The 18,541-nt window shown below is 38.8% G+C and overlaps 1 protein-coding gene across 2 annotated transcripts in view; it reads right to left on the reverse strand.

Annotated features, from left to right (window-relative positions):
- Positions 1-2,099: 2,099 nt before the first annotated feature.
- Positions 2,100-18,541, reverse strand: part of LOC143857151 (E3 ubiquitin-protein ligase UPL1-like) — a 39,703-nt gene continuing 23,261 nt past the window's right edge. For both annotated transcript variants that reach the window (XM_077367477.1, XM_077367475.1), the window contains exons 11-17: positions 14,009-15,119; positions 13,416-13,562; positions 12,981-13,061; positions 12,679-12,904; positions 12,387-12,526; positions 3,036-3,142; positions 2,100-2,392 (exon numbers count right to left, since the gene is read on the reverse strand). In XM_077367477.1, the coding sequence (XP_077223592.1) occupies positions 2,290-2,392; positions 3,036-3,142; positions 12,387-12,526; positions 12,679-12,904; positions 12,981-13,061; positions 13,416-13,562; positions 14,009-15,119 (1,915 nt within the window). In that variant the 3' untranslated portion in view covers positions 2,100-2,289. The remainder of the gene's footprint in view (positions 2,393-3,035; positions 3,143-12,386; positions 12,527-12,678; positions 12,905-12,980; positions 13,062-13,415; positions 13,563-14,008; positions 15,120-18,541) is intronic.

An 18,541-nucleotide genomic window follows, 5' to 3' on the forward strand; every position in this document is an offset into this window, starting at 1 on the left:
TATATATCATCTTAGTTTGTCTATAATAAGTAACAGTAATATAATGAATGGTAAAATGGGTAAAAGAAAAAAATTGTAGATACGTATAGATGTAGGAGTTTTCCAGTAGATTTCCTTAACAAATTCTAGGTATGATTATTTTTTACGAGAAAAAAGATTTAGCAAACTTTCGATGGGAAAGATATACTGGCCCCCTTTCTTTCTTTGGACAGCCCCGTTTAGTGTAAATGAGTAGTGATAAATAGACTACTGGGGGTTGTCCGAAGTTAGAAAAATGCTAATATATCACTTGCCTTTTGGAAACTGCTATGGTGAAGGGGGCCCACCAATGAGAGTTGGTTTACCATATATTTTTTTTACGTTTAAGAAATAAGAAATTTTAGAAGGGAGAATGTCGAAGGGAAAGCCAAAATGGGTCAAAACGTTAACAACTTTGAAGGATTTTACAAGATTTTTGACGGAAAATATTGGAAGGGAAATCAAAATACGCTGAAACAGATCAAAGTAGAGACTTTTAATAAATATTTGATAAAAAGTAGGACTGCTCGGATAATATGCTTTTCTTAAGGACTAATAAGAAATTAGAGACTTCACAAGATAAATTCTCTAGAATAAACAGATACTAGCCAAATGTGGTTCTTCAGGCCCTGTTTGGATTGCAAGAATTGTTGTAAAGGGGGTGAATTTACCAGCCCCCTTATAAATAATATAAGTCAGATTATCTGTCAAATTCACATTTAATTTTGAAATTCTGGTTTAACTCCGAAAATTCATGTTAATCCGAATATGAAATTTTTTTCATGTTTGGCAACCGTGAAAAAAATATTCCATTGAATATGGCCAGTTGTAGCCCATAAAAAACAAGGAAAACAAAAGCCCAATTTGAATTCTTTTCACTATTTCTAAGGATTTTTCATGCTATCTCTCCCTACTCTGCTCTCTCTACCCGTGCCCTGTTAAAGTCTCCCCGCTCATCTCCTCTTTCACAATTGGGCTCACAGATATTCCATGGAATAATTTTTCATGGTTGCCAAATATTCCCTGGAATTTATATCTGGAATAAAAATATTCAACATCTTTAAAAAGATTTCCAATTATTCAAAGAAAACTATGCTCTCAAAAGCTTTCACAAGCTTAGCCATTTTTTTTTAATGGTAATAGATTTCATTAAAAGGATCGAGATAGTAAGAACATACAGAAGAATGAAATAGAGCGAATAACCCAACCTTATAGAAACAAGCAAGAAGACATTCAAAAGCTTAGCCATTACTGAAGAACTTCTCTTCATTGACATGCGTGCATGGAAAATATTACTCTCAACTTCTGTTCATTGACAAGCTCTAGTACTGCAGAAATATCAAAACATGACACTGCTGATATCATTTCTCTAAATAAATACCTAACAATTTTTAAGATTTGGCTCTAGTTTTACCAGAGAAAAAATTAGTCATAAAATCTGGTAATCTTTTGCATGATAATGTTTGTGAAATGGCCAGAGGTGCCTTCGGACGCGACTTTGAAAATCCCTAGCATTCATAGTAGGTAAGTTCTTTATTTTTTGGCAGTGTGCCACCCTCTTGTAATTTCTCATATTATCAATAAAATTTAAGGTTACTAAATAAATTCAGGGTTATTAAAAAAGTATTAGTGATGAAATTTATTGAATCATTTCCTACCAAATGGTTGCTTTTAGGTAATCCCATCCGTCCAGCTGGTCAAAAAAGCCGCATAAATCGCACTGTTCATGCATTAAGCATCTACGGATTATTTGCAGCATGTAATTCGGCGTAAAATACGAAAAACCATTTATGATTTTGCAGCATCTACTAATTCTAGAAAAAAAAACTACTATATCAGCCCTCCATCCCCAACATTTCTCTCAGCAGTGGAAAACAAAGATAGAAAGCAAATATGGTAGAGGAATTGGACCAGGGATTGTGAACATCATATGAACAACTTGTAAGTTACTTCTCTTTGTTCTGAAAATCCATTAACTTATCTAAATGTTCTCTTTGTTTTGAAATCCTGTGTATGTATTCTTTTGTAAATCTATAGCCATGAAACAATTACATGAAGAAATAATAAGGAAGAAAGTGATATATGATGAGAAGAGGCATGAATGGCAAATAAAAAACTGCCCAAGTATTTCTTTTTCAAAGCAAAAATACTGTACAGTAAATAACATATACCTAATTTGATCACACCTCCCCCTTTTCCAATTTCTATTTCCCTTTCTCTTTAAACAATATCTACATGAAGGGAGAAGGAACTGATTGACCTCTTCCTTTCTCAACCAAAACCGAACCCTTCGTTCCCTTCATGGATGGCCAGAAGCAATCTCTCCTGTAGCTGTTGTTTAGAAGGATACTCTGGTAGATCTAACTGGTTGAAACTGCAGCAACCAAATAACAGAGATGGGTGGGTAAGTTGGTACATGGATGATCGATGGGAGATCTTTCTATGCGCAATATGAAAAACATAAAGAGGGATCTAGAATGGAATGTTGCATGCAAGGTCTTAAATTTCAGCCGAAATTTCAGATCTCCATCAAGATGGAAACGAAATTCGCAAGGAATCATTTTTTTATAGGATTTCGCCGAAGGTGGAAATTTCCTTCTTGCAAAATTTCCACCAAAACTTCAGACACAACGAAAATTTTCATGAAGAAAGTGAAAGGGTGTCTCAAATATTTAAAAAAGGTTTGAAAATTAGCACTTCAATACTTCAAAATTAACGAATGGCAAAAAAGAACTCAATTACTTAAAATGAATAATGGGAAGCAAGGAGTTCAGGAGAGAACAAAAGGATGGTCAATTTTTCTAGTTTGGAAAACCTAGAAAATGACCTTAGGTCATTTAACCTTAAGGAAACCCCAGCTTCTAGGAGTCATGGGCAATCATCTTGGCCCTAGGCAATCATCTAGGAGACCCCAGCTTTAGATCTCCGAGGAAAGGTGATCTTTTACCAAATAAATCAAGAAAAATGAACCAATATGACTAATAAAGAAAAGACGGTCCATGAATATAAAGGCGTACCATGTATGAGCAGAAGGTAAGTGATCAGGGCTGCCATAGGCTTTATGAATTTGAAACCGCTGTGAGCCTGAAATTCCTTGAAGTGCAGTGAAACCTTCTAAAGGAACCTGCAAAATTGGTGAAAGGACACAACAGCACACCAAGTAAGAAGGCACTCCAAAATAGTCACCGAAAAGACCAATATCAATTAGTCTTTGACAATGCGTAAGCAACCCAGAGACTGGAATTTTTGGAGGATAATAATGCAGAAAGTCCACCGAAAAGTGAATATAATAATTAAGGAAATAAGCACTTTGAAGTTTATCGCTATAATCATAAATTTAGGGGCAAGTTTCCAAAAAGAAAATAGTGGTGATATATGGTGAAACATGTTGGTGTAGTGTGGAGATGGATATGATATGTGATAGCCCATGCCCTGTAAAAATGGAAAATGGGGTCCAGGACCTTGATAGGCCTAATATATATCTTGTGGCACTGTGGTTTTTGGCTGTCCAATACATACTATAAATCTTGATACTTTAAACCTAGGATTTCAGAGAGACGTTAACTTCAATTTTTAAAGATTATATTTAACTTTAATAGTTTTTTGTTTTAATTCCATGGCGAAGTTAATTCGTGCTTGATTTATATTAATGATATAGATATTGGATATCATGTAGATTATTTTCAATTCATTAATGACAATGCATGGATGTCTGTAAGGCATTCTTTTCCTACCTTTAGGCACTCACATGCACTTCTTTTAAGGATAATGATTAATTTGCTACTTCTTGATGTTTTCATAGTCGTCTATTGAATTATTGTCATTATCTCTTACCTGTTGATGCATTTCCTTTCATTAATCTTAACATTAATTTACTTATTATCAGAAAATAGAGAAACATCAAAATTGAAATCATACACCAGACAAAAGCAAACCAATATTAGTGGACCCCAGATAATAAGGATAACATCAATTGGGGGATTGAGATCGGAGTTTACTGGCAATTATTTCTTTAGGTAATGAAATCTATGAATTGTAAATTGTGTATGTTGTAATTTTTCTAAAAAAAATAATAAGGTTTGCAAGATCTATAAATTGTTATCATTGCATAGGTTGGCCACACCTGCTGTTGATATGGACCATGGATCAAGAGCAAACCTCTTTGCTTGCACAAGGTCCAAAATCACTTGGGGTGTGTTCAGTTGTGTCTAGGAAACAGAAACGGAAAAGAAGTTAGAACTTGTTTCTGTGGAAAGAGAGTTTTTAGTCGTTTTGTTGCCAAATCACGGAAAGCGCGGAGAAACCATACGTCCCACGTGGAATCCGAGAAATCCTACGTGTCAAGGGTCTTTCCGCGACAAGAAATCCGTGTGTAACCATCGGATTCCAATTTTTTTTCCTCGAGCAGCGCCTCTTGAGAAGCGACGAAAAAAAGAAACCCTAGCCTCCTTGGTCAAGCACGCCTCCTCGCATGGCTCTTCTCCAGTCCATCGCACTTCCTCGGGTACGCCTCCTCCCTTTCTTCCTTTCTCCATTTTTTTATTTTTTCCTGCATTTTCGGTATCAAATGTCTGGTTTCTATCTTGATCTTGAAGCTATGTTTTCTAAGCTATGCTTTCGTTTTATGTTGGATCTATGAGTTATTGTTCCGGTTTCCGTTTTTTGTGCCAAGTTTTGATGTCTTTCTTGAATCCATGCTCTGTAAACCCTAGTATTCCTTGAATCATGTCTTTCTAAACCCTCGTTTTCTATATCAAATGTTTGGTTTGTCTCTTGATCTGAATCTATGCTTTCTAAGTATTGTTGATGGATGAATGTTCTTTATTGTATTTTCCTTTTTTTTGGTGGCATTTTTGGTGTTTAATCTTCGTTTTCTGCTGTCTGATTTTTTTTAGGGTTTGGATTTTGTTAGCTTTGATATTAGGGTAAGGATTTGTGGGTTTGGATTTGAGGGGTCGGATTAGGGGTTTGGGTTCGGTTAAAAATAAATTTCGACTATATTTTCTGATTTGGTTGGTTTGGGTTTATTTTTAGCTTTGATACATAATCATCTTTTTGATATACTTTGTTTTGCAGGTGGTTGGTGTCTTCATTTGATTTTATTTTTCAAGAACTGTTCAACTGAATGCACATTCCTGTTGTTTCTTTACAGTTTCCTGGCAACTGAATGCGCACTTCTATTGCTTTCTTAGCAGTTTCTTTTCCTTCCCATTTCCTTCTGCCATGTCATTTCCTTTTCCTTTCCTGCGCGTGACTGAACGGACCCTTGATGAATCTCCAAAATGCTGTCATTCCCACAATATTTTATTTGCTAGGTTCATTTTCCACATTTACTGTTTGTGCATATCATTATATACCTTAAGTTTTGGGCGATGATATTTTCACCCCCCCCCCGCATTACGCATGCGCCCCCCTTATAACGTGATTTGACGTCAAAAAGAGTTAAAGTTGCCCACTTTTCACGTCAAATTACGTAATAAGGAGAGCGTGCACGTAATGCAAGGGGAGTGAAAATATCATCTCCCTAAGTTTTGTCTCCCTAACTTTTCTGAAGTCTTTTTGGTGGCACGTGACGCCTCTGGAGTTGGCATAGGTGGTGTTCTAAGTCAAGAGGGTCACCCGTTTTCTTTAGTGAGAAATTAAACGAAAACCAAGCCACGCTATTCCACATTTGACAGCATTCTAAGCAATAGTTCAGGCCTTACGTTAATGGAGACATTAATAAGTACCGCAAGAGTTTGTCCTATACCCAGACCATTCTCAACTCACAAAAGAAATTGAGTCATAGACATGTGAAATGGATTGAATTTCTACGAGAATATACCTTTGTTCTCAAACACCGAGCTGGTGTTGGGAATAAGCCTGGCGACGAATTGAGCCATATGTTCGCACGCATACTCTTTCTGAGTATAGAAGTAGTTGGCAGAGGTTGTTAATCAAAGACTTGGGGATCTTCTGAGATGTCATCTTTTGAGTTGTCTTATGGGTGACAATGTTTTTAGTTGAAATCAGGTCCTTCATATGGCTGTATTCGCTTACAATATAGCTCAGCCAACCATTTTACAAGCCCTTTTGAGATAGTCACAGGCAATCAACCTAGGAAACATGAAGATCTTATTCATATTTCACCCGACTCTAGGCCACCTGAATTAGCAGAATCCTTTGTCCAACACATTCATGAATTGCATGTGCTAACAACACATATTACAGAACATTTGCAGATTTACACCAGAAGCATCAGGAGTTCAAAGAAGGTGATATGGTAATGGTTCACATCAGACCAAAGCGGTTTACCTAAGGGAATAGTAAAGAAATTACATGGCCGGAAGGCAACTCTATTTAAAGTGTTAAAGACAATTAGGGCCAACACATATGCCCGCAAACTACCTCCAGAATAAGGCATCAACAACGTTTTTAATGTGGAGGATCTAGTATCATTCAGGGGACCAAATTATGCACATGACTTTGTTGTATCCTTCTAACCCGCTTGGTCAGAGCAAATCCCTGAATCAAATTCTTCCATTGTTGGATTAACTTATGGTCACGGAGCTATCACATCACACCTGCCCACTCCCTTGCCAACGCTTCTCCATCTCGTCCACCACCTCTACCCCCATTCCCCAAGAAACGAGAGAAAATTAAGGGTATCCTTGATGAGCAAATAGTCACCCAATGCTGGAGGTTATTGGGAATTCTTGGTGAAGTTGAATGGACGACTAGAGACACTACACTTGGGTCATGTCAAAGGAGCTTAAGCGGCTCAACCCTGACCTGTACGAGTGATACAAGAGTCTTACCACATTGGAGTTATCTACAAGATGGGTGGGGTTGATGGGGATATCCATCTACTATTTCGAGTATACCGGTGTAGACAAACGCGCCAGCAGTCACCCATCACCTCCATTGGTTCCTAGCTTTGATCGAGATGGATCCAGACTCCAGAGCACAGATTGCACAGAATTTCAAAAATCGTTAGATGTTTAGTTATTTTGTAATAGCCTACTATGAGTACAATATATGGTATAACATTTTTTATGTGTCTTCTGTGTATATTATGTTAGTTTGTAATAGCCTACTTTTTTTTTGTTTTATTTTGTCGTGATTAATTATATTGTAAACCCTCTTTTAAAGAGAGAACCCTAGGTAATTATGTCCTCTCACAACAGTCTATTGTCATATGTTAGTCTCACTTTTAAGGAAAGAGCCTTGGATAGTTACTCTCTTTTAAAGAAAGAGCCCCATATAGTTATGTAAATATCAGAACCTCACATTGCCCCTATCTCTTGAAAGAGAGTGAATGATAGAACAGATCCAAAATTTCGAATGTCTCTTTCTTGCAAGGTGTGACTCTTTGCAGCTTCCTAGGTGAGAGATAAAGGATTTTTTGTGTAAAGCAATGTACGTCTCAATCAGTTCACGTTTCTCTTTCAATCGCCCTCCTCTTTTTCGGACTTCTGATTTCAAACTCACAACTTGATCAAAATTCATTCCCATGGCCTTAAGGTTGCGTTCGATAACTGTTAACGGAATGGGTTATGCAGATTTTCCACCGCCGAGAATGGTAAAAACTAGAAAATGAAGTTCATTAGTCGAATCTGACGCAGTCTGTTTCTCCCTTTTCCGCTTAAAGCAAGGCCGAAGAACGCGGGAAAATGAGATTTTCCGAAGGGACTCGGAGTTGCTTCAAAAGATTCTCATCATCCCGTTTCTAATTATCTTAGCCCCCTTCATTTTCTCCAACCAAGACCAAAAGAAACTAAGGGTTTGTTCAATTGCTTTCTGAGACATGGAAAGGAAAGGAAAACCCATCTTCTTTTCCATCAAAACGCATTGACTGTGCGTTATGTCGGATTTCGGGAAAACCTTTTGCGTTTAAAAGGGTGCAAACATGGTTTTCTTGTCGGGTGAGATGGCAGCCGATTTTTCTTGCTAAGCAACAGAAACGCTAGGTTTCTTTCGTCTCGAGATCGCATCTCCTCTCTCGTCGAAGAATCATGCACCCCCCGTCCCCCCCCCCAGCAGCCCGCCTCCCCTAGTTAGAGATCCTCCATTTTTTATCTGCTGCTTCGTTTTCAGAATTTCAAGTGTTCTCTTCAGATTGATAACCATCTCGAAGCCGATTCCCGGTTATAAGATAATGACCAAGGGGAAGTATTATGGGCTTTCGCGGGCCCCATTGGGGAGGCCGGACACTATGGAGGCCGAGGTTCGCATAGCTCATCATGGCTTAAAGCTATTGGCTGCAAATAGACTGGAGAATGTTGTAGTAGAAGGGGACTCTTTGAATGTTATTTAGTGGCTAAAAGGGATATTCATTTCAACTTTGGCTTAATTTCTACATCTCCAATAGCCATGAGCCAACAAATCCACCCAATTCTTGTTGGGCGTGTGGCACATTCCTCCCATTTAACCAATCCCCATTCTCCACATCATATTCCATCCCATATCTCTCCAAAGAGTCCGGAATGAGAAAATGACATGTGGCAAACCAAATTTGAGAGGAAGGACTAAGGAGGAGAACACGTTTTCCCTTGTAGGGGAAAACGTGTGGAGAGAAAGAAGGAAAGAGAAAAATAAGGCGGGAGGAAAATAAGGGAGAGAATATTTGGGTAATCTTTCCCTTGTCTTTTTCCTATTTTTGAAAGAATGAGGAATCGCAAATTACTACACATGGGATGACTAGGACTTCAAGGAGAACTAGACTTGCTACTGGTCCTGATGTGATCTTAAGATTTAAATGGTAAGGCTAGCCACTTTTTAGAGTATTTTGAATAATGTGTCTAGCTTCGGTATTTTGCAAGGTTTTTAGATGAAATGTTTGATTAGATGAGACCTTTATCGCTACAGTTCAAGAATATTCATCGGTCGGCAAACGAGGTGGCCGATAGGCTTACTAGGGAAGGAGTGTCGAAAGAGTCATTGGCATTGTTTGATTCTCTCCCTTCATGACTTTCCTTTGTTATCTTTTGTATCTTTCTTTATTTTGTTTGTCCCTCTTCCTTGTATCTTGACCATCCCGGTCCTTCTTTTTTTGCAATTACATTGGCGATCATTCAAAAAAAAATGTCAGGATATTGAAAGCGGATCTGTTTATGTTGCGCGGGAGACCGGGAATAGCATTGGCGATAGACACAACTCGGATGAAGAACCAGTTTGAAGGGTATAAAAAAACCACCTGTTTGAGGGGTTTCAGTCTCCATGAAACGATAGAAGGATATGAGAAACGAAGGGGTTTCTGTCTCCATGAAAAATGAATTAAGAATCTAGGTGTTTCCATCTCCGTTTATAAGAAAAAATCGTCATCGTATTCCTCAATCATCGCCAACCTCCTCCTTCGCAAAGAACACCTGACCGATCTGCACCGAGATCTCAGGCAGATGAAGGAAGAATGGATGCATTTCTCATTTTCAAGTTTCTTTGTGTCTTTAAAAAAAAATCTATTCTTTTTTTCTTTTTGCCATGCCATTTCCTCGGGTTCTCCGACCCGCAAAAAGCAACTGAACAAACCCTAAGGCCCTATTTGGACACCATAAACAGATACTTTTTAGGGAATTTTTAGGCATTTTATGACACCACATAAGCATTTTCTGTCGCTTGGTTGCTACTTTAGCCGAGCAATCTCTAGTGCACTTCAGGGATATCGGGTGGTTGTCGGGTGATGTGGCATCCCCACCGCATACTCGAAATATTCCTCAAAAAATAGAGGTAAAAGAGAGGAAAGTTCAGGGTTGCTCTCTCTCTCAAATCCCTCATGCCAGAAAAACCTTGCAATCAGAAGCCTTCTTGTTGGGAAAACCAAGGGTTTTACAAGCTCAGGTAATCTCTCTCTCTCTCTCTCTCTCTCTCTCTCTCTCTCTCTCTCTCTCTCTCATTGCCTCGTCGGAGAAATCCTTGTGCAAGCTTATAACCGTATTCCCGACGCTTAGTAACATCATAATTGCACTGGTGACTATCACCTCCACCTTGAGCCTCCGACCACCATCTCTCCCCTTCTCTCTGATCCTTTCTTCCACTACACTCACTATCTGGTAGGATTTCTTCCTTTTCAAGTGGTGCTTAGCCAGAAAAACCAAAAACCGGAAAAACAAAAAAAAATCAATGTCGAAGAAAGGAAGAAAGCAGAAAAAACAAAATTGGATATATAGAGTATTTGACAAAAATAGATAGCATACAATTGCCATTTTTTTTATTTCATTTTATGTTTTCTTTTTTATTATATTTATAATTTTTTATGTTCGGGATTTTGGATTCCAACTAGCCAAACATCATAAAACCTAGGTATTTCCTGGGTTTTGCGATTCTTGTCTTCTCCCTGCATTCTTCTCATCCTTCTCATCCCGCTTCTCCACATGCATCCAAACAAGCCCTAAAGGATTTTTTGGAGAAAAGGATGTGGCGTCCCTCCATGTAGAATGTAAAAACATCAACAAGTGATGTTTTTTGTGCTTGCGAGCCCTACCTCTCTCTTAGCTTTGTTGGACCTCAAATTTTAGCCCCGAGTCCAGATTACCATAGGCAACATTTTAAATTCCAGTTTCGGCCACCACCGACATCGAAATATTTCAGTTTTGGAGGAAATTTCGGCCGAAATCTTGTAAAATTAAATGAAAATTTTCGGTATTCGTAACATTTCGGTGGAAAATCCCTAAAATTTTGGTGGAAATTCCTGAAATCTTCGGTGGAATCCCAAATATTTCGATGCAAATCCTTATAATTTCATTGGAAATCTTCAAGAAAGGCGAGAAAATGAAATTTCACAAGCTGAAATTTAATTTCGAAATTTCGTTGAAATCTTGAAAAAAATGATTCCACGTGAATTTCGTTTCAGCCACATTTTGGCCGAAATTTTAAACTTTGACAACAGGTTGATCTGATCAAACCCTGTTGACTAATAAACAGACCAAAACGCCCTTTTGCCCCAATTGGTAAAATCCACCCCAAATTGAAACCAAATTTCAAAATTAAGCTTCAGACTATTCCTTTAGCCTTCTTTAAACCCTACTACTGTGTTTAATTGATTGCAGTAAACCCTAAAACCCTAAAACAATAAAATCCCCAAATCTTAGCTTGCTCCTTCAGAATTTGCCTTGAGAGGTCAAACCCTCCATATTGGGGGGCTGTTTGTGCCTCATTTAAGGTTGTGGACAACAAGCCTAATATCTATTTAAAGGGGACTATACTTATAGAACAACAACAAAGGTCTCAATCCATTTCTGTTGGAGCTTTCTTTGGTGATCTCATGGTGCCAATTGTAGGTGTTAATTTTCAACAGTTTTTTTTGGTAATGTCAAATTGCTGGGTTGATTAAATTAAGTGGTTCCAGCATGCTATTTGGGTATGATTATCATTGTTGCACTTGTTAGACATTCTCTTTAGGAGCCTCAAACCATAAGATACAGCCTTCTACACTTATCTAAAGTTTTACCAATTGTAGACACCTGTCCTATTTAGGTTCTTAGTGTCAAACGTTGTAGGATTAGTCCACTTGCGACTTGCCCTACATCAAATCTGTCCTGATTAGGTCTGCTTCATTGTGTTTTGTTTTGTTTTGTCTTTACCGGACGAAACAGAGTGAAACACCATGTTTTGGACAAAATTGCACTAAAATTTTGGAATATTTTCATATTTGTAATTTTCAGATTTCCCATTTTAATCTCAATCAATGACTATTTTATGAATGTTTGTAGGCATTTGAAGTTTTTTAACCCTCTCAAACGAATGGGAGGGTTAAAATCACATCAAAACCCCGTCATTTATCATTTTTGCAAAATTCATTTATTCACTAAAACCTTAATAAAGTTGGAAGACGGGGATTTTTCGCCATTTTCTTGGGGGAATCTCTTCATCATATTCTACACAAATGTGGGGATTCTTTGCTTCCATCAATGGGGCGATTCAAAAGACGAGTTTGGAATGATGAATGGTGAATTGATGTTTTTGCACTACATTTGATACTAATTAGGCCCATACGATCTAATTTCATGTCTAGGATAGATGTTTTAAATTTTAAGCAATAAAATGTGTCTATTGTTATATTTTTTATGTAATAGTTTTTTATTTTTTCCAATATTTTTTTTAAGATTTATAACTATTTTAAAAAAATTCACCTGTCATAACGAAGTTTCCAAAACGAAACACCAAAAAATGGATGAGACACCGGTACATTCCATTCCAGTGAGCAAAACGAAACGCTCACCAAAACAGAATTAATGACTGAACAAAACCACATTACATATTTTACACAAACCATTTTTCTGCAAATATAATTAGCCATGTTTATAAAAAGAATCTGTAAAGCACAAAAAAAAAAAAAAAAAAAACGCACAAAGAAAAAGAAGAAAAGAAAGCTTCAGGCGGAACTATGGTACCTTTGAGGTGCCAGTGACGAACTGCAAGAGACGAGCTTTATCCTCCTTGCTGAAGCCCTGAACCACCTCCCAAAACCATTGGACAACAGGTGATATAGCGCTGTAGCCAGAATACTCAGTGTTTGCCCTCATATCATCCACTGCATTCCAGTAACCACAAGAATATATATAAATAAATAGATATATTGAACCATTATTTTTTAGTACCCCCTTAGAAAAATAATGCAAGTATCAAAATGCCATCATGTACTGCATTATCATTGAAGTAGTCCAAATGATTATGAGAACTCACAATCAAGATCAGGAAGTCCACTAATCAACAATTCCAATTCCTTGTCGTTAAAGATGGATATCAAATTCCGAGGGATCAACTCGTTGAAACCTTCCATGAATGCGTTTATTTGAGGACGAATAGCAGTTGTCAGCCTATGCTCAACAAGAAGATCAACATATTCATGTTTATTCTCCTCAGTGACTCTAATGTTTCGTCCACCAGGAACAAGCTCATAATCAGTAACCTGCGGCATTACCAAATAAGTTGACCAGCAAATATTTAAGGCATGTAATTTATATAGGGATGGTGGTATCCACTACCTCAGCTCTTTCATACAATATCAGCTTCTCCTCGTCAGCATCCATGCTAAAAGTAAGGTCTAAAACATCACTTATATCATTCTGCAAAAGTTGACAAATAACCAGTTAAGATGTATAGGAAGAAGCACAAAGTGACAAAAAACTAGAAAAGGAAAACATGAATTCCTTGAAACCAATAGGGGCCGTTTGGATATGCAGATTTTAGAATCTTGGATTTCCTCAAAATCCTGGATGGCAAACATGGGAAGAAGGAGACCCTCCCTTCGTTTTCTGATTTCTCACCCCTCTTTTCGTCAAGCGAGAGAGTAGGAGATCGTCCTAAATTCAGGTCTTACTTAAAATCCAGGATAATGGATGTAAAATCCAGAATTTTACACCACTTTCAAAACAAAACCCTGATTCTAAAATCCACGTATCCATAATGTATGAGCATACCTCAAGCATCCACTTCAAGTTTTTGTAGTAATAAGGATCAATGGCCTCGATGTCATGATAGGTAACCTTAACCCCAAGAATGTGCTTGTAGAAAGATCGAGTGAAATGAACATCGAGAAGCTGCCCATCAAATAGAGCCTTCCCAACCTGGACAGGAACAAGTAATCAGATATAAATAATAAAAGGGCGGCCCAGTGCACTAGGCTCTCGCCATTGCGGGGTCTGGGGAGGGCTAGATGTACGCAGCCTTACCCCTGCTTTGCAGAGAGGCTGTTTCTGTGACTCGAACCTGTGACCACCAGGTCACAATGGAGCAACCTTACCGTTGTGCCAAGGAATCAGATATAAATATAAACATATATTTTTTTGATGACATAGGGTATCCCCACCCCTATTTTTAGGACGGGACTATTCCCTACGGATGCACGCAATCACCCGTAAACCACGTGCATTGGGTAAGCCCGGGGGGATTCGAACTCGTGTCAATGGGGAGCATACCCATGACTTTAAGCCAAAGAGCCACACCCATACGGGTTTAGATATAAATATTATCAAGGATTGGAAAACAACAAGACAACAGAGAAGGAACATACCACTCTCCCGATGAACTTGAAATACGAAAGGTGCTCCGTTTGATAAACAGAGTTAGGATTTGGCTGAAAGGTTGACTCATTGCCCACAGTTGTAAAAAGTAGAGCACCCTTGTCAAAAATGACCCTGGACAACAACTGATACCACTCCCTTGTAAGTCCACCAGCATCAATACCTTCCTCCCCTTGGAAATGAACAGTCAACAGCCCCTTGAGATCTTGAGCGGAACGCATACGCAGTTGATTATATGAATCCTCAAGAATGTATGCTCTCCTCACTGAAATTCTTAGAGAACTGTGATGATGATCGTGCTTTATTTTCGACCGGAAATGGGCTCGTTTGTTATCAAAATCAATGAAACGGGAGACTTTCAGCAAGAGCGAGAATGACTTCTCAAGCAACCCGGGGTTTTGCCGAATAAAAGCGTTTAACAATTTTCTATGCTTTTCAGAGAATTTTACAAAAGCAATTTGTTTTTCATCAACTTTAGCATGGGACCCAGATACCTTTTGTCCACCTGAAGTTGTGGCATCTTCGACATCGGAGGTAATGACAGTGCCTAAGTCATGAGCAACACCTGACTGGCCAGGGCGTAACTTTTCACAGGTTACAAAGAAGGACTCTATGTAGGGCAAAATATTTTGGGTACCTGCTGGAAGTGGAGGCATTACACCGGTGCTAGAGGACGCAGAGCTCCCAGAAAGAATAGACAAATCAGATGCAGACTCTGAATAGCTCTCTATTTTGCTTATGCAAAAGCTCAATTCTATCCACAATGGCTCCAAAACCGCATTTATGTCCGACACCTGAGAAAGAGTGTCACTATAATCTTTTTCAGGGAGTAGCTTAGGATCCTTGTCTTTCTCGAGTAATGATGAAATAAGAGAACTCAATGCCTGCAGAACTCTTAAAATCGCAGTCCCATCAGTTGAGGATGTGCTCAGAAGGGCCTTTTCTGCCTCGCCATAGCCGTGCAATTCACTCATTGCAGATTTAGTCAATTTTTGCACAGAATTTGCTAGCTCGTTGATAAATAGACGACAATGAATTGGAGCAATGGCAACTAATTTCCTCAATACCTCACCCACGAGAACGTATGCATTATCTGACAAACTGGAAAAAGAAGCATATTAGAGAAAACAAAATAAAGACAGCAATAACATTTCACAAAATGCACTAGGACTGAAACTATTTATTATAAAAGCTGTGGTAATGTACATTTTTTGAAGAAGCATGCCATAACAAAGGCTCACTCTTTCCTCCTAGCAAAAAATTGTACATGAAAATTTTGAATTCACATAAACAGGTCATTATGAACATAGTAGAGATTAAATATGATTGACAAAGAGCCTAGACCTTTCAAATTAGATATATCCTTATCTGAGATTTCCGATTTCCTACAATAAAATAAAGGAATGGTGGGGAGGGTTCAAAGTAGAGGGATAAAAACAATTCATTCTTTGTATGAAGTTTAAGGCTCCAAAAGTAAAGATAAAGGAATGGAAAAAATGATGATTTTTAGAAAAGAGATGATTTTTGAAAAAATCAAGAATTTTGATCAATTGGAAGAAAATCGGGGCCTGGAGGAGGGGAAAAAATGGCAAAGACAGGCCCTAAAGGTAGAATATGAGGAAATCTTGACGAGGGAGGATATCGGTTGGCGGCAAAAGTCTCAGGTATGGCTCAAAGGAGATAAGAAAGTTCTTCCACAGGATGGTGAGCACTAGAATAAGGATTAATTCGATTAAATGCCTTGTTAATGGGGAGGAATTAATCGAATATACGGTACGGATAAAGAGCCTAATTGTACAATGTTTTTCTAAGCTTTGTGCAAAGGATCATGCTTGGAGGCCCAAGTTGGAGGGTTTGGGCTTTAAGCAACTCAAGCAGGAAGAAATTGGTTGGTTGGAAAGAGAGCTCAAGGAGGAGGAAGTCAGAGCTATTATCATTGGTATGGAAAAGGATAAAGCCCCAGGTTAAAGGCATTCTATCAAAAGTATTGGGAGGTGATCAAAGAAGATGTCCTATCCTTCATGACCAAATTCTACAATATAAGCAAGCCGAGGAAAGAAATGACACTGACATTTGTAACTCTCATCGAAAAGAAAGAATGTGCCAATGAGCTTAAGGACTTTAGATCAATCAGCTTGGTTCACAGTGGCTATAAAATCTTGATCATTATTTCAAAGTTGCAGGGAGCAAAGTTGCAGGGAGCATTTGTGAAAGGAAGACAAATTTTGGACGGTATTCTAACAGCCAATGAAGCCATTGACACTGAGATAAGAGGTGTAGAAAAGGCGTTATATGTAAGATTGATATGGAGAAGGTGTATAACCACGTGGATTGGAACTTTGTGGAGTTCATTCAGAAGAAGATGGGACTTGGCGAAGAATGGAGGAATTGGATAAAAAGTACATTTCTACTCTTTCCTTTTCTATCTTGGTAAATGAGTCCCCAGCTGGCTTTTTCAGTAGTTCAAGAGGTATTAGACAAGGGTATCCTATATCGCCTTACTTATTAATCATGGTGGTGGAAGTGCTCAGCCTTCTCCTTCTAAAGGCAGAAGAAAGGGGCTTTATCAGAGGTCTGAAACCGAGTAGAAATGTACAAACACTTTAACATTTCCAGTTTGAGGATAATACCCTTATTTTCCTCCAGGAGATCAGACTAGAAATCTGAAAAGAGGATTCAGATGGTTTGAAATGACATGGGTTGAAGATCAATTTCTCCAAGAGCTTCATTGCTGGGATCAATATGCAGAAAGAAGAGGTAGTGGAGGAACATGTGTTTGGACTTGGATGTAGGAGAGAGAAACTGCCAATCAATTACATTGGGTTACTCCTGAGACATGGTGTACCAAGGGCCTCGTTGTGGGATCCCATGGTAGAACGGATGGAAAGGAAATTGGCAATGTCGAAGAGGCATTATCTATCCTTAGAGGGTAGAATTACCATCATTAAGGCGTGCAGAGAGGAGGGAAGACAACTAGAAAATTAAAGCACCTCATGAGTTGGGATAACGTGTGCAGAGATAAGAAACATGACAGCCTTGGAATTGTAGAATAAGGCTCATAAACAAAGCTCTCTTGGGGAAATGGCTTTAGAGGTATGGGGACTGAGAGGAGGAGGCTCTATAGTACAAAATGATTAAAACAAATATAAGCAGGGATGGGGATTGGGAGAGTGTGAACCCTCCATTAGGAAAGGTTCGAAAGCATGTAAGTCTATTTGTGTATCTAGACACTTGTATGAGCCTTTAGTTAGATTTATAATAGGAAGAGGAAAATAAACTCAATTTTGGATAGAACTATGGATAGGTGAGTCTGTGTGAGTCTGTGTTGTGCATGCTTTCCCATACTTGTACCGTTTAGAGACCGATAGAGGGGCAAGAGTGTGTGACTATATGGAAACAATGGGCGATGGGGGAGGGTTTGGGAAGTTATGCGTAGGGTAAACCTCAAGGAGAGTGAGATAGGTAGCCTTTCATTGCTTCTTGGACTCCTAGCGACCCAGTACTAATCATCTTCTAGCCCTGACCATCGTGTTTGGACCCCTAACCCTACTTGTTCCTTTTCTGTTGAATCTGTTCTTTCTTTCATAAGTTCAATAGTGATGTTAGTAGTGGCTCCAACTTCGCGAGGTCATGTCGATCGGCAGCACCCCCATGGGTGGTAGCCTCTGCTTGGACGATGGTGAACAGAAAAATTACTTTATGCGGTAGTCTTAAATTCTGCAACAGCCTTAAAAAGAATTTTCAACTTGGCAGTCGGTGTATCTTGCGTAAGAAGGGAGAGGGTTTTTTTTTATCACGTTCTTTTGCATTGCCCATTTGCTCTAAGGATTTGGTTGGCCATTCTAAAAAGCTTTGGTTTGACGTGGGTATTTCAGAGATCTATTAAGAAAACCGCCTTGTATTGGAGTAGTGACCCGTTTGATAAAGTGGGATGTACTCTTTAGCAGTTAGTATCTCTTGCTATCATAGACCACATTTGGGAGGAAAGGAACAATCAGATTTTTTTAGGAGAAAACGAATGTTATGGAAATCAAAGCAGAGCTTGTGGCAGATAGTCTTGCACGTGGTGGTGTGGGGAGGCCGGGTTTGGAGATGTTTGACTTCCTCACCCGTGATTTTATTGTGTTATTTCTTGTTCTTTCCCTTTCCTTTTCGCCTCTTGTACTTTGAGGATGACTGTCTCGGTCTTCCCCTTTTCTTTTGAATGAAATTGCAACCATTCAAATTGGCTTGGGGAAGGAAAGGGAAATCCTACTGAATTGGGAAATGGGTATATGGGCCAAAACGGCTAAGATTACTATTTCTCCAAGGTGGCGTCCAACCCCCCCGCCGGGGTGAAGTTCAAATTCGATGAAAGTTCTAAAAGGAAATCCGGGAAGCGTGGGTGTGGGGACTATTTCGACATAGCAATGGACATATGATTCAATCATTCTCTGGACCAGCTTGGGGTGTGCGACTCAAATGAAGCGGAGACGAAAGATCTTATAGGGGGGTTGGGATATTATTCGAGATCATTGTTCGAC

Source organism: Tasmannia lanceolata, unplaced genomic scaffold (assembly GCF_043159265.1).
Source record: "Tasmannia lanceolata isolate RefF3 unplaced genomic scaffold, GAP_Taslan_0.1 ptg000024l, whole genome shotgun sequence".
In the NCBI taxonomy this organism is placed as follows: domain Eukaryota; kingdom Viridiplantae; phylum Streptophyta; class Magnoliopsida; order Canellales; family Winteraceae; genus Tasmannia; species Tasmannia lanceolata.